This window comes from Galeopterus variegatus, unplaced genomic scaffold (genome assembly GCF_000696425.1).
Source record: "Galeopterus variegatus unplaced genomic scaffold, G_variegatus-3.0.2 Scaffold2674, whole genome shotgun sequence".
Lineage (NCBI taxonomy): Eukaryota > Metazoa > Chordata > Mammalia > Dermoptera > Cynocephalidae > Galeopterus > Galeopterus variegatus.
The window spans coordinates 204,986-217,191 of NW_007728785.1; the positions used below are offsets into that span (position 1 = coordinate 204,986).

General features: G+C 40.7%; 1 protein-coding gene across 3 annotated transcripts in view; it reads left to right on the top strand.

Moving 5' to 3' along the window:
• The window catches only part of MUSK (muscle, skeletal, receptor tyrosine kinase), a 123,621-nt gene that overhangs the window by 68,838 nt on the left and 42,577 nt on the right, over positions 1-12,206 (top strand). For 2 of the 3 annotated variants that reach the window (XM_008582593.1, XM_008582594.1), the window contains one exon: positions 5,316-5,475. In XM_008582593.1, coding sequence (XP_008580815.1) covers positions 5,316-5,475 — 160 coding nt within the window. Of the gene's footprint in view, positions 1-5,315; positions 5,476-9,684; positions 9,692-12,206 lie in introns of all 3 variants that reach the window. The other variant, XM_008582592.1, reaches the window with a different exon arrangement.

A 12,206-nucleotide genomic window follows, 5' to 3' on the forward strand; every position in this document is an offset into this window, starting at 1 on the left:
AAAAAAAAAAAAAAAAAAAAAAAAAAAAAAAAAAAGAATGAGAAGTTATGAGGACTTGGAAGACTTAAGTCATAAATGCCCCTCTTCAGCTAAGGTGACTTTGGGGAGTGCATTTCCCACTCAGACACTGATTTTCTCATGTCTCTAATGACACAGATGTGAGGCAGCTGTCAAAGATGATCTCTAATACTACACCAGGGCTGATGTTCTCTAATTTTGTTAAGTTACAATAAAGTAACTTGTAGTCCCTGTTTTTCTTTACCTCTCTAATTAAATTTCTAGTGTCATTTAAAATTTGCATCCTATTTGGTAATATGTTTTGTGGCTCTTCTGTGGAAGACGTAGCTGTCTTAAGCCTCACAAGGTAGTATAAAGATATCCTAGAAAATTGCAGGGCTGACAATATAACTTTACTAATTTGTCTAACTGTGTGAAAACAGTAATAAAGAAAATGGAAAGACATATGCTTTTTAAAAATTCATTGTTCTCAAATGGCTCATATGAGTTTAGAACTGGGAGATACATGATTATTCTCTGCTGGAGTTCAATAATAATAATAAATAATAATATATTTTAATATAAAAATTATATTAAATAATAATAGTAAATAGAATAGTTTAAGTTAGTTTTGGTCTTAATTGAGAACCCAACTTAATCATTCAAGATGTGACTCAACAAAATGTAAAAGGCAAAATAGTTCCATCACCTCAGATTCTAAAACAGGAATCAAACAAATAGTGACTTTCCTCCAGGAAGAAAGCAAAAGTACATCCGCAGTTCTTCTGGTCAGAGAGTGTGTGCTGCTCTTAGAGCCAAGTTTCATTCTTGGCAATACTACCCGAGTCCAAAACGACATCGAGATGACTTTGCCCGTACTGACGCAAGGCACAGGAAATAGAGGCAGTTTCAGGCATTTCATGCTATTAAAGTAGCAAACCAGAAAGTCCATTGAGGAGAACACTCAGGAGCCCAGCTCCAATATCATTTTTGGTGGACTGAATGAAGACATGCAGAGTTGGGAGACATTTGGCTCAGAATAAAACAGAGTTTGAACTAACTTCTTAACACATTACTATGATAACAAGTCCCCCCCAAATGTACCCGTTTCTCCTTTGCTCACCACTCTATGAACATGCCAGTAATTAAAACCCTGAACACTTACAGCTAAAGAGCAGGAGAAAGTCAAGCAACGTGCCCCAAAGTGATTAAGAAATATTTTCCTTTCTTCCTATGGAAATGTCATTTATTTTTCAAGGAAATTTGGAGTCACAGATGAACTTCAGAGTAAGTGGTAATATTCCTTTTGTTTTACAATATTGGAAATAGTTTGGTGCAGACGGAGCGCAGCTTCCTTTTTTAAAAGAAAGTTTCTTGTATTTTTATAACCGGACTTTTAAAGTTATACCAATACTATTTCTGTTATTTTGGCATTCAACTACAAGATGAAGAAAAATTGCATCTCTCTTGATTTGTCCTATAAATATAATTCCTAAAATATTTTAAAAGTCAAATCAGTTTAGTTTATTGAAGAATTTTGTAAAACAAATAGCCAAATTGTCTATATTTTATACATATTTTGAAGAGGCGATATTTTTAGTTAAAAGTACATGAGCTTTGGAGTCATTTGCTGTGTGAACTAAAATAATTAGAAATGACAAGTCTTATGTGGAATAATTTAGCAGCCAACTTGAAAGAGGTCAATATTGATAGCTATTTTAATCAGAAACAATATGGAAATATCTCTCAGTCTATTATCCCTTTTATCTATGATGCATAGAAAGACATTATCCCAACTCCATGAGCAGGGACCCTGCTGGGCCACACCTCCACAGTTCCACAAGGTATTCCTGGCCAGCTGGAACTCTTAGCAAGACAGACCCATTGAGGCCAATATACCTGTCGAAGGTCTTCCTATGCTAAGGTCAAATCATGAAGTTACCAGGTTATCTATAGCTGGAGGGAGATTATCTCAGGACAGCATTATTAATGTATTAATGTTACATAAAAAATACTTTACAGGCCCATACTGCTTTACCACCTTCAAAGAGTTTTTATACACATTATCTCAAGTGTGAATTATTATTCCTATTTGCTAGAGTTTTCTATCCTACTGCCTCTTTTTAAAAATTTTTATTTTATTATTATTTTTACTGTATATATTTAAGGTGTACAACATGATGTTTTAATATACATACACATAGTGAAATGTTACTACAGTCTGCAAATCAACATATCCATCTCCTCACATAGTAACTCAGAAGGACAGAACACGACACCCAGGGCAGAGAGCTGTTTGTCCATCTCCTTCAGATCAATATGCTTGAGTGACTTGGAGAAAATAACATATGTACTATAAATACCAGATATAATCACCTCAATTAAGAACTCTCTTTTGCTTTAGGCATACCTTGGTAAAAGCTCACAGAAATAATCTTGACTCATCCCTTGGATCTTTTAAAGCTGAGGCGCAAAAAGACCAAAATGGAGGGCAGAGGGGTGTTTTTATATTTAGATCATCAAACATACTAAACTGTGGGTCAGGATGATCCATGAAAGAAGAAAAACAAATTCAAGCGATGACTAACAAGGCCTGCTGTGCATGAGTCACAAGCTGAATGAAGCAAGGCCTCTGGACACAGGAGGAAAAGCACTTAAAAGCCACATCACAATCGAGCCACGAGCCTCGTAACTTGTTGGTCTTTTAGCTGAACTGTTTCAACACCTGGATGAGGTCCAGGAGAAGAGAAGTTGGGCAGTTTATACACCGCTTCTCTTTCCTACGAAGGATGTTTTCAGCGACCTTAGGAGGTGTTTAGGAATGACTCTTTCGGGTGTGAACATGAAAATAGTGGGAGTTTAGGCAGAACTTGGGGCATTACTTTTTCCTAAGTTGTCTCCAAGGCATTGCACTGTCTTCCTGCTTGAAGCAGGGAACCAGCTCTGCAAAGGCCCCCCAGAACATAACGTTCTCTATAGATTTCACTCATACAAAATGGAAAGGGATTATATTTATAAACAAGATACAAAACACATAATAGCATAAAACATGTTGATTGAGCATAGAGGTTTGGGGTTTTTAGCTTTTTTCTGTTGTTGCTTTGTATTAAAATTCAGAGAGAGGGCTGGCTGGAGAGCTCAGGTGGTTTGAGTGTGGTGTTGTAACACCAAGGCCAGGGGTTCAGATCCCCGTATCAGCCAGCAGCCAAAAAATAAATAATAATAAAAAAAAAGTCAGGGAGAGTCCAAAATGATATTTCAAATTGCGCCGTCCTTTCAATCTAACTTGGATAGGCACATCCAAAAAGACACTTCACTTGTGATAAACATAATGATGTTGAATTCAGTTTGAATTCCCAACCAAACATTTGTCTCTTACAGATATTTTTCTCTGAGCTTTGTCAATTTCTTATAGAGTTCAGGTTGCTTATCTGGGGAAAATGCTACAACACTTTACCTGACCTGGGAAGTTTCCCCAGTTAAGGGAAATTGACATTCACATGAAACGGTTTTTATCAGAAGGATTGAAACTAGTAGGGAAGGTGGAGATTAAAAAGCAAAGAAGCGAATTGGACAAACTTTCACGGCCTAACTGCTACAGAGAGTGCTTGGTGACAGGGACGGCCCACCTCCCGGCAGCGAGGAAAAAAGCTCGTCTCACCTCTGGGCTCCCCTCCCCTTGTTTGTCTAGCTGAGAATTGTCCCTCAAGCAACAGTCAGATAACTGGCTGGAAATTTCTCATTCCCAGCCTCATTCCCTACTACTGGACTGAGGAATCACAGCAGCCAAGCTCAGGCCACCAGGGTACCCACCTCCTCTCTTCCAAGATAAGGTCAAGGCGTACCATGGGCTGAAACATTCATTATTATTCCACTCAAATTTCCCTCAAATTGGCATCATTTTCACCTCATATAAATAATGATAATTAAATAATAATTACTGAAAAGATGGTATAGTGCTCAAGAAAACAATGAAGAAAGAACCACCATTTAAAAAGATGCCACCTCCTTAACACCTCATATAAATAATGATAATTAAATAATAATTACTGAAAAGATTGTATAGTGCTCAAGAAAACAATGAAGAAAGAACCACCATTTAAAAAGATGCCACCTCCTTAACAATGATATTTGTCAGACATTTATTTTGTTCATGGTTGGCTGATTTGTTAAGGTTATTGTTACTGTTCTCGTTTTCTAATGATTCTTTATTTGTTCTTTCTTCTAAGACTACAAAAGACACTGTAACATAATGATTAAAAGCACAGGCTTTGGTGTCAGACAAACCAGGGTACAAATTTAACTCTGCAGCCTATTAGAATGTGCTGGGCAATTGTCTTTACCATAGAGTTAGAATGATGATGACTAACAAATAAGCATTTATTTAAATTAACCTTTCACTTTTATGCTAATATTGCACTGATATCCTGGCTCTAACAGGATGTTTGATTTTTTGGTTTAAGTAGTACAGCGTTATATATGTCATGCCTCCAAGACAGACTCGGCTTCACAACCATTTTTCTTGATGACCATCCATCTATCTGATATGTATTTATGGAGAACAGAATACTGTTATGAAATAAGTTCAGAGTTAGGAAATAAGTTCAGAAGTTTGCAACCCCTTATACTTGACTGGCCCTGTTTTCAGGACACAGAGGATACATCTTGGAGGATCCACACAGTATATCTTTCATACTTTACATTAGTTATCTATTGCTGTATCACAGCCAGCCCAAAGCTGAATGACTTAAAACAATAACCGTTTATCAATGCTCACAAGTTTGTGGGTCAATGGGATGATGTTGCCGATTTGGGCTAGGATTGCCTGACCTTGGTTGGTCTCACTCTTGTAATCTGCAGCTTGACTGGATACTGGTGGGTCCAGAATAGCCTTATGTATATGTCTGATGGTTGTTGTCTCCCACCTGGGGCGGTGGGAATAAATGGGCCATGTGTGCTTTATCTTCTAGCACACTGGCTCTGGCTTGTTCACAGGAGGCCACAGGTTCCAAAAGCAACACGAAAGCAAGCCACAATGCACAAGAACATTACAAGTCTCTGTTCAGTCCTTCTGAAACTCACACATCACAAGGCTAATCCAGATTCAAAGTTTGGAGAAAGATGCTACCTCTTGAGGGAAGAGCTACAAAGCCCCATTGCAAGGGTATGGGCATAGGGACAGCATGTTTTTTGGCTATTCTTGCAATCTACCACATGCCTTTTATATAATCCTTATGCTTTTCTCTTAGTCTACTGATGCAGTATATTAGGAAATCCCTAGCCTGGTTCTATCTTTTATTTTTCCCCTACTCCATCAGGTGTCTTCAGGGTCCATTCAAGAGAGTGTGAAAGACCGAGTGATTGACTCAAGACTGCAGCTGTATATCACCAAGCCAGGACTCTACACATGCATAGCTACCAATAAGCATGGAGAGAAGTTCAGTACAGCTAAGGCTGCAGCCACCATCAGTATAGCAGGTAGGATGGCCCTGCACGTTTGCATTGCTCCAGGGGAGGGGAGAGCTGGCACTGTTCCACACATCTGACACTGGGGAAAATCTCCCTTTTCTTTTATCTCTCACTCAAGTCCCCTTTGGTCTATTTTCTCCTCCATGGAAACACTCCAGAGGTGACCTAGATATGGATTTTGGCTGATTTGTTGCCTCAAAAACTAAATCTTCTGTAGAAAGATAGGAAGGATAAGGTCTCATGTTCTATAACAATATAAGAAGACTACAGCCAACAACAAATTACTGTATAACTTCAAGAAGCTAGCTGAGAGGTGCTGAATGTTCCCAGCACAAAGAGGTGACAAATGTTTGAGATGATGGATATGCTAAGCACCCTGATATGATCATTACACACTGTATGAACACACCACATATTATATTGTACTCCACAAAGATATCCAATTATCATGGGTCAATTAAGAAAAAATAAATTTAAAAAAAAATCGTAGACAGAAGTAAATTAGAGGTTACCAGAAAGGGGGAGAAGAAACAATGAGAAGTTACTGCTTAATGGATACAGAGTTTATATTTAGGATGAGGACAAGTTCTGGAAATAGATAGAGGTGGTGGTTACACAGCACTGTGAATGTAATTAATTCCAAGCAATTGTATACTTAAAAATGCTTAACATGGAGTTTCTTATGTTATATATGTTTTGCCACAATGAAAAAACAAACAAAAAAAACCTCCTAAAACCTCAAATACAGGCCCAAGTGATGGGTAACAGCCTCCAGGAGTTCATTTCTTTCTTTCCATCCCCTTCTTTTCTTTCCTTACTTTCTTCCTTTCCTCCCTCCCTCTCCCCTTTTCTCCTTTTCTTTTTTCCTTCTTTCCTTCCTATTCTCTCTTTCCTTCTTTTTCTCCTTTTTTTTCCCCTTTGATTTCCTTTCCCTTTCCCCCCCTCTCCTTTCTTTCTATCTCAGGGTTAATCAAACTTTCCAAGGGTCTCAAGGAGTAAGTTGGCAGATATTTAACATGGTCGTGTCAATTACTCATGGCTATTTCTTGAAGACATTACCTTTGAGCATGACCCTGTGGTCTTTCCCTTTCCAGTTTCATGAAAGTGACAGCAAAACTTATAGGTGTTTTTAAGGAAAAGCCTGACACATAGATTTCTAGGACATTTGCATTGAGATATAAAGGTTTATTTTTAAAATTTAAATATCTCAAAGGCTTCTGAGAACATTTATGGAATTCCTAGAGAAGGAAATAATCCCTGCATCAGGAAATGCCAGGAATATTATATTCATAGCTTGCCTACTGCCCAAGGATCAGTGGAGAGGTGGTTGGCCTGACATGTAAGGCAAGCACTGGTGAAACCTATGCCCAGGGCCAGCTCCCCAGAACCTGATGTTTCTTATTACAGTGCCACTTCTTTGATCTTCCCTGATGGAGACCTTTCCACTAATGTCTGTGATTTTTAATATGAGGTGAGTAGAGGTCACAGAGAAATATACAGGGAGCATTAACAAGGTTGGCCCTCAGGGACATGCCCATGGAGGAAAGAGAAGACTCCAAAACTAAGGCTCCCTTCTACCTTCTCCAGGAATTTATCTGCCTACAGTGTCTTGAGACACCATATCAGTTACTCTAGCATTTCCACAGGCAGGAAATCATTTCTCCCAGAAAATGGCAAGACTCCTAATAGTAAATTCAATTCAGTTTAACAAATAATAATAAAATGATTACTATTTACATAGCACTTTGCTGTTCACAAAGCACATTTACATGCATTTATTAAATACATTGGATGTGGGCCATTGTGTTAGGTAAAGGGGTGAAAACTTAATTAGTAAGTGGGTCCTGCCTTTCAGGGACTCAATCTGGAAGGGAAGTCAGTCAGCCACATATATTACAGGACAGGCAATGTTCTGTTGCAGAAGCACAGAAAAGCGCAACTGCAGAACAAGAGGGAGAGAGTTTAAAGGAATCCTCGGGAAAGAGGGAGCATCTGAACGGGAAATGTGGGTACGAGATGCATAGGCTGAAGGGTGTTCAGACAGCAGCAAGTCAGTGGCAAGGCTAGAGCATGACAGAGGTGGAAGGGAGGAGAATAGCAGGAAGAAGGTTTGAGATGTGGGCTCTAGCCAGGTTAGGAAGAGCCTGGGTAGGTTTAAGGTAGTCTTCCATCAATGGGAGGTCATTTAATTATTTTAGAGGAAACAAGTGCTATAGTCAGATATATCCTCTAGCAAATTAAGAGGATTCACAGCTGCTGGGGTGTTAAGAGGTTGGGAGGTGAGACAAGCCGCTCAGAGACTCTGCAAGGAGCCTAGGAAAGTGCTGACGGTCTGAGGAGCAGCTGCGACTGGTGCAGAGAGGAGGAAAAATGCATGAAAGCTATTGGGATAGAAATAAGATTTGTAAGAGCCTGAATGTGGCAGTGGGTAGAAGGACGAGTTAGTGTGTGTCTGAGATGTTGAGGAAGGTGTCTAGGACAAACAATAGGATATAAACATGATAAGGTCCAGGAGATAAGAAAATAACCAAAATTGTTGTCTTTGATTTACCTGAAATTATTGTAGTCTTACCGCCTTTGTTTTATTTGATATTTGATCAAGACCTACTGTTAAATAATATACATTTATATAATTCATCCATAAATTTATATAACATGTGTGTATATGTGAGAGAGTGTGCATGCATGTGTGTGTGTCTGTGTAGAGAGAGAACATTTACATATGAATACTCAAATCTACACCTCCACTGGGCAGGAGAGAGAAATTAATGTTGCCAATCTTGACAGTCTAATTTCAGGTAATTATTCACTCATTCAAAGATAACACCTTGCCAGAGCTGTTCCTCCCCTTCCTCCTTCCATCTCTTTCCCTAGATGGCAGGGGTAAGGGGATTTGTATTTATCTAGTGGTGTCCTCTGGACTCCCCTGCTCTCTGATGAAGTCTGCAGCTGGAGAACTTGTGATTTCATCTCTTGACTTGGTTAGGACCCAGACTCTGGCTGGCTCAGCCCCTTTGAGGCACCTTCTGGAGCAGCAGAGTCCTCTGTGTCTCAGTCAAATCCTTCATCAAGCCCCTGACTACAGTTCGCTCTGCAACCTCTGCAGCTAGGTTACCCTGTCTGTCCCTACTGTGGCCCTATGGACATGCCTGCTAAATTTCAACTCAGCTCCTTCCTTATTCCACATGGAACCTGAAGAAATTTCTGGATCACTTTCAAGGTATATAAAATCCAAGAGAGATTCAAACTTGCTAACTCAGTTCTGCTGTCTAACCAAACATGTCATGCTATCATTTATTCACTAATGTTGCCACCCCAATGTCAGGGTAAGGGATCTCTATAAGGTGTTTTGCTTCTAGTATTCCAAATAAGAAGTTGGAAAAACGCTCTCTGCTTTTGACTTTTTCCTTAGTTGATTAATACACCTCTGTTCTAGGATTTAGGTCCAGAAAAAAAATCTATAAAATGTGTATCCAAATTCTTAATCCCCCAACCCTTCTCTTTTCCTTTCCCCTACATAGCAAGCTGGAAGGACTTGTCAGGGCTTCCCCGGTTAGTGTGGTAACCGTTAGAGCTCATGCATTATAAGTAGGAAGATGGATGAGAAAGCAGTGCTATGACCAATAAGGAGGGACACCTAATAAAATGGGTATATTTACGCCACACTAAGGCAGATTCATCCCATAGACATGATCTTTAAGATGCTGAAAGGACTACAGAACACGATTGTTACTGTACTGTATACAGCAACATCATCTCTTCATCCTTATCCTGGCTGAAATGAGAACCTGATGCAACCCCATTACAAATGGAATATACTGACAGAGAAATCTGTAACCCTAAAAAAAATGGCATCTTCTGGTGGTAGAAAGAACCTTAAGGTATGAGGCAGGCAGCCTAAGAAGGCAATGTTGCAGAGTGCAGGGAGATGTCATCTTAGACATCAATGTTGAGAATAGATCAGAGTGAGGATGTGGACAACCAGCAATGGTGGCCTGGGGAAAATAACTGGAATTTGCATGGGAAGAGATGGCAGGAGCAATTAATGGACTGGCCCGTAGCAGCACAGCGGGGCTTGCAATCTGCTGCAGCAGCAGAGTTGAATGCAGGTGAAGAGCAGTCACCTCAGTAGGGGCGATGGGCATGTAGACTGGGACCACCCATGACCTGACTAGTCAACCTGCCTGGCAACAGCAGTGGTACGCAGGTCAGCTTTAGAGTGGGGGCAAGCTGGGGGAACTGGAGGTGAGACTTGAAACCACTCTGGACGGGGTTATGTTTATAATAGCTGTTAAGGGGTCATCAGGGAACTTGGATAGAGGCAGAGCAGGCAGCATAAGGAAGGAGTTAACCTGTAAATGGGACCTGGGACCTTGCTTTCTTCTGAACTGCATGAGAAACACTTAAATCTGTCCATATACAGAATTGTAGTATTGCACAATGTTGGGGGTCAAGTAAAGAAATGAGAGCTGTTAGTCAAAAACTGAAAAAAAAGGAAAAGATCATACAGGTCTAGAGTGAATAGGATAAATTAGAAACGTGTCTATTAGTTGGAAAGTTGCTACACATCTAGTGGTATTCCCTGTGCGAATGCATAAAAAGCAACAAGATCCTTTGTTCAACCCCCAATCTGTTTTTCTGTTTGGGTCTCACTGACCATTAGGGGTTCTGGCACTACCCCACTTTCCACAAAATTTCCCCTGATGAGGGTGTCTCATGAGTGCAATTGAGTAAGACCTCTGAACCCCCATGAGACATCTGCCATTTTCTCTCCCTCTCTTTGACCTGCTCCTGTCAGTTAGACCTGCTAGATGCTTCATAAAGATCCTTCTGGAATCACTGAGGAAACTATCTCTCAACTGTGGGGTGCTCTCTGGACCAATGCTCCAGGGAAGTAAGGCCGCTCGTGAAAAAGGGATCCTTGGAGCCACTTGAATTCAGGATCATTTCAAAGAAGCACGGTTTCATGCTCCCCAGATCTCCCAGAGCTTGGATGTGATGCCTGCTTTTCCCATTTTTGTTTTCAGCCCCTCTCTCCTTTGACCTCCAAGGGAGCGGCCAGAGGTCCAGAGCGTCAAGTCAGACATGGCATCCCCCTTTGCCATTCTGCCAATGCTTTCTCACTCCAAACTCTGCTGTCTCTCACGTCAGCCTTCCCCCTCCACCCCTCTCTGTCACATTCCTTGTGTTTCACTTGGAAGCTTTTACTCCATTTTTGTATTCCTCCCAGCAGGAAAACTGCAAATGGAAAACTGATCTAGTGCTTAGGATTATGTCTAATGATCTTTCTAGTGTTGGAAGGACAACCAAAAATAAAGATCAGCCTTTGTTTTCCCAAACCCTTCCATGTGTCTGCCCAAATCCTTATGCATTGTTTGAGAAATGTGATATACCTCTTTGTGACTCATTTACATTTGCCATTGGCCATCAAAAGGAGTCAGAAAAACTTTTGGAACTGCTGCCTATGAGCCAGGAAGTTGCATTTCCCCTCCAGTCACAACCCCAAAAGGCTCAAATTGCGATTTAAAGTCACCAGGATGCCGGATATTTGGCAAGATGCCTGCTCTTTGTCATCAGAACCCTCAGCCCTGTGGCAGAGACCAGCAAGACAGACCGTGATCCCTGTAATGAGCATAGCCCAGGAACAGCCAGAGGCCATCAAAATAAACACAAGGATTCAGAAGAGGAAAATATACATTTGTGTTTCCCATTCTCAATGGTGCTAGTTGGCCCTTCATAAGAGAGTGAGGCCCAAAGTCCTGTCCCTGCTTATCCAGGGATGAGTCTGTGGTCACGTCCTTCCTCTAATGTAAGCCACTCTCCATTCTATCAACACCCCCCACCTTCTGTGATGCCCATTCTTTGGACTGACCTTAGGATCTGGGCCTTCTAGTCACTAAGTTTAAAATTCAAATTAATATATACAGCAACACCAAAAATGGGTGGTAGGGAGAAATCTGGTGTGGAAGTATTAGAGATTTCCACTCTCCAAATGGACCACATAGTTTTATTTTTCATATTTCAAAAAGAGTTGATGTTTCACACTATTGCAGAAGAAAATAGAACTCTGAGTTCTATTTTATTACTGATATAGCTGATTGAACATACTGCCATGTCTCATGCTCTTTCTCATGTCTGATAGTCACACTCCTGTTTCGCCCTAATGTTTGAAATAATTTCTGAAGTAGCCTCAACACACAATCCCCTTCAGCCCTCAGTGCTTCGAACGCAATAGGCAGAGGGTGTCCTGATCAACAAAACAGACAACATTGTCTCACATTTTGTGGTTTTAAATGGATTGAAGGTATTTTGGTTTTATTTTTAATAAAAGGGAAAAGAATAAATGAGTAACAGCCAGTAGCCACACTAAATTGCTACCAGCTGTTCCGCAATTAGGCATAAAAGGTAAGTGTTCTTTACCCAGTAGGTTTCTTATATTAGAGTAGCTGTATGTTTCAAAAAAGGACCAAAATTTTATTGACTTTTACAGATAATTTTAAAGATACTACAAAAATTGGGGGCCGGCCCGGTGGCGCACTGCTATAGTGCGCCGCTTGGGAAGCGCGGTGGCGCTCCCGCCGAGGGTTCGGATCCCACATACAGACCGGTTCCCGCTCACTGGCTGAGCGAGGCACGGGAGCAACACCGAGGGTTGCGATCCCGTTGCCGGTCCCGGTCCGGTACGGGCGCGACACTGAGGGTTGCGATCCGTTGCCGGTCACGAAAAAAGACAAAAAGGA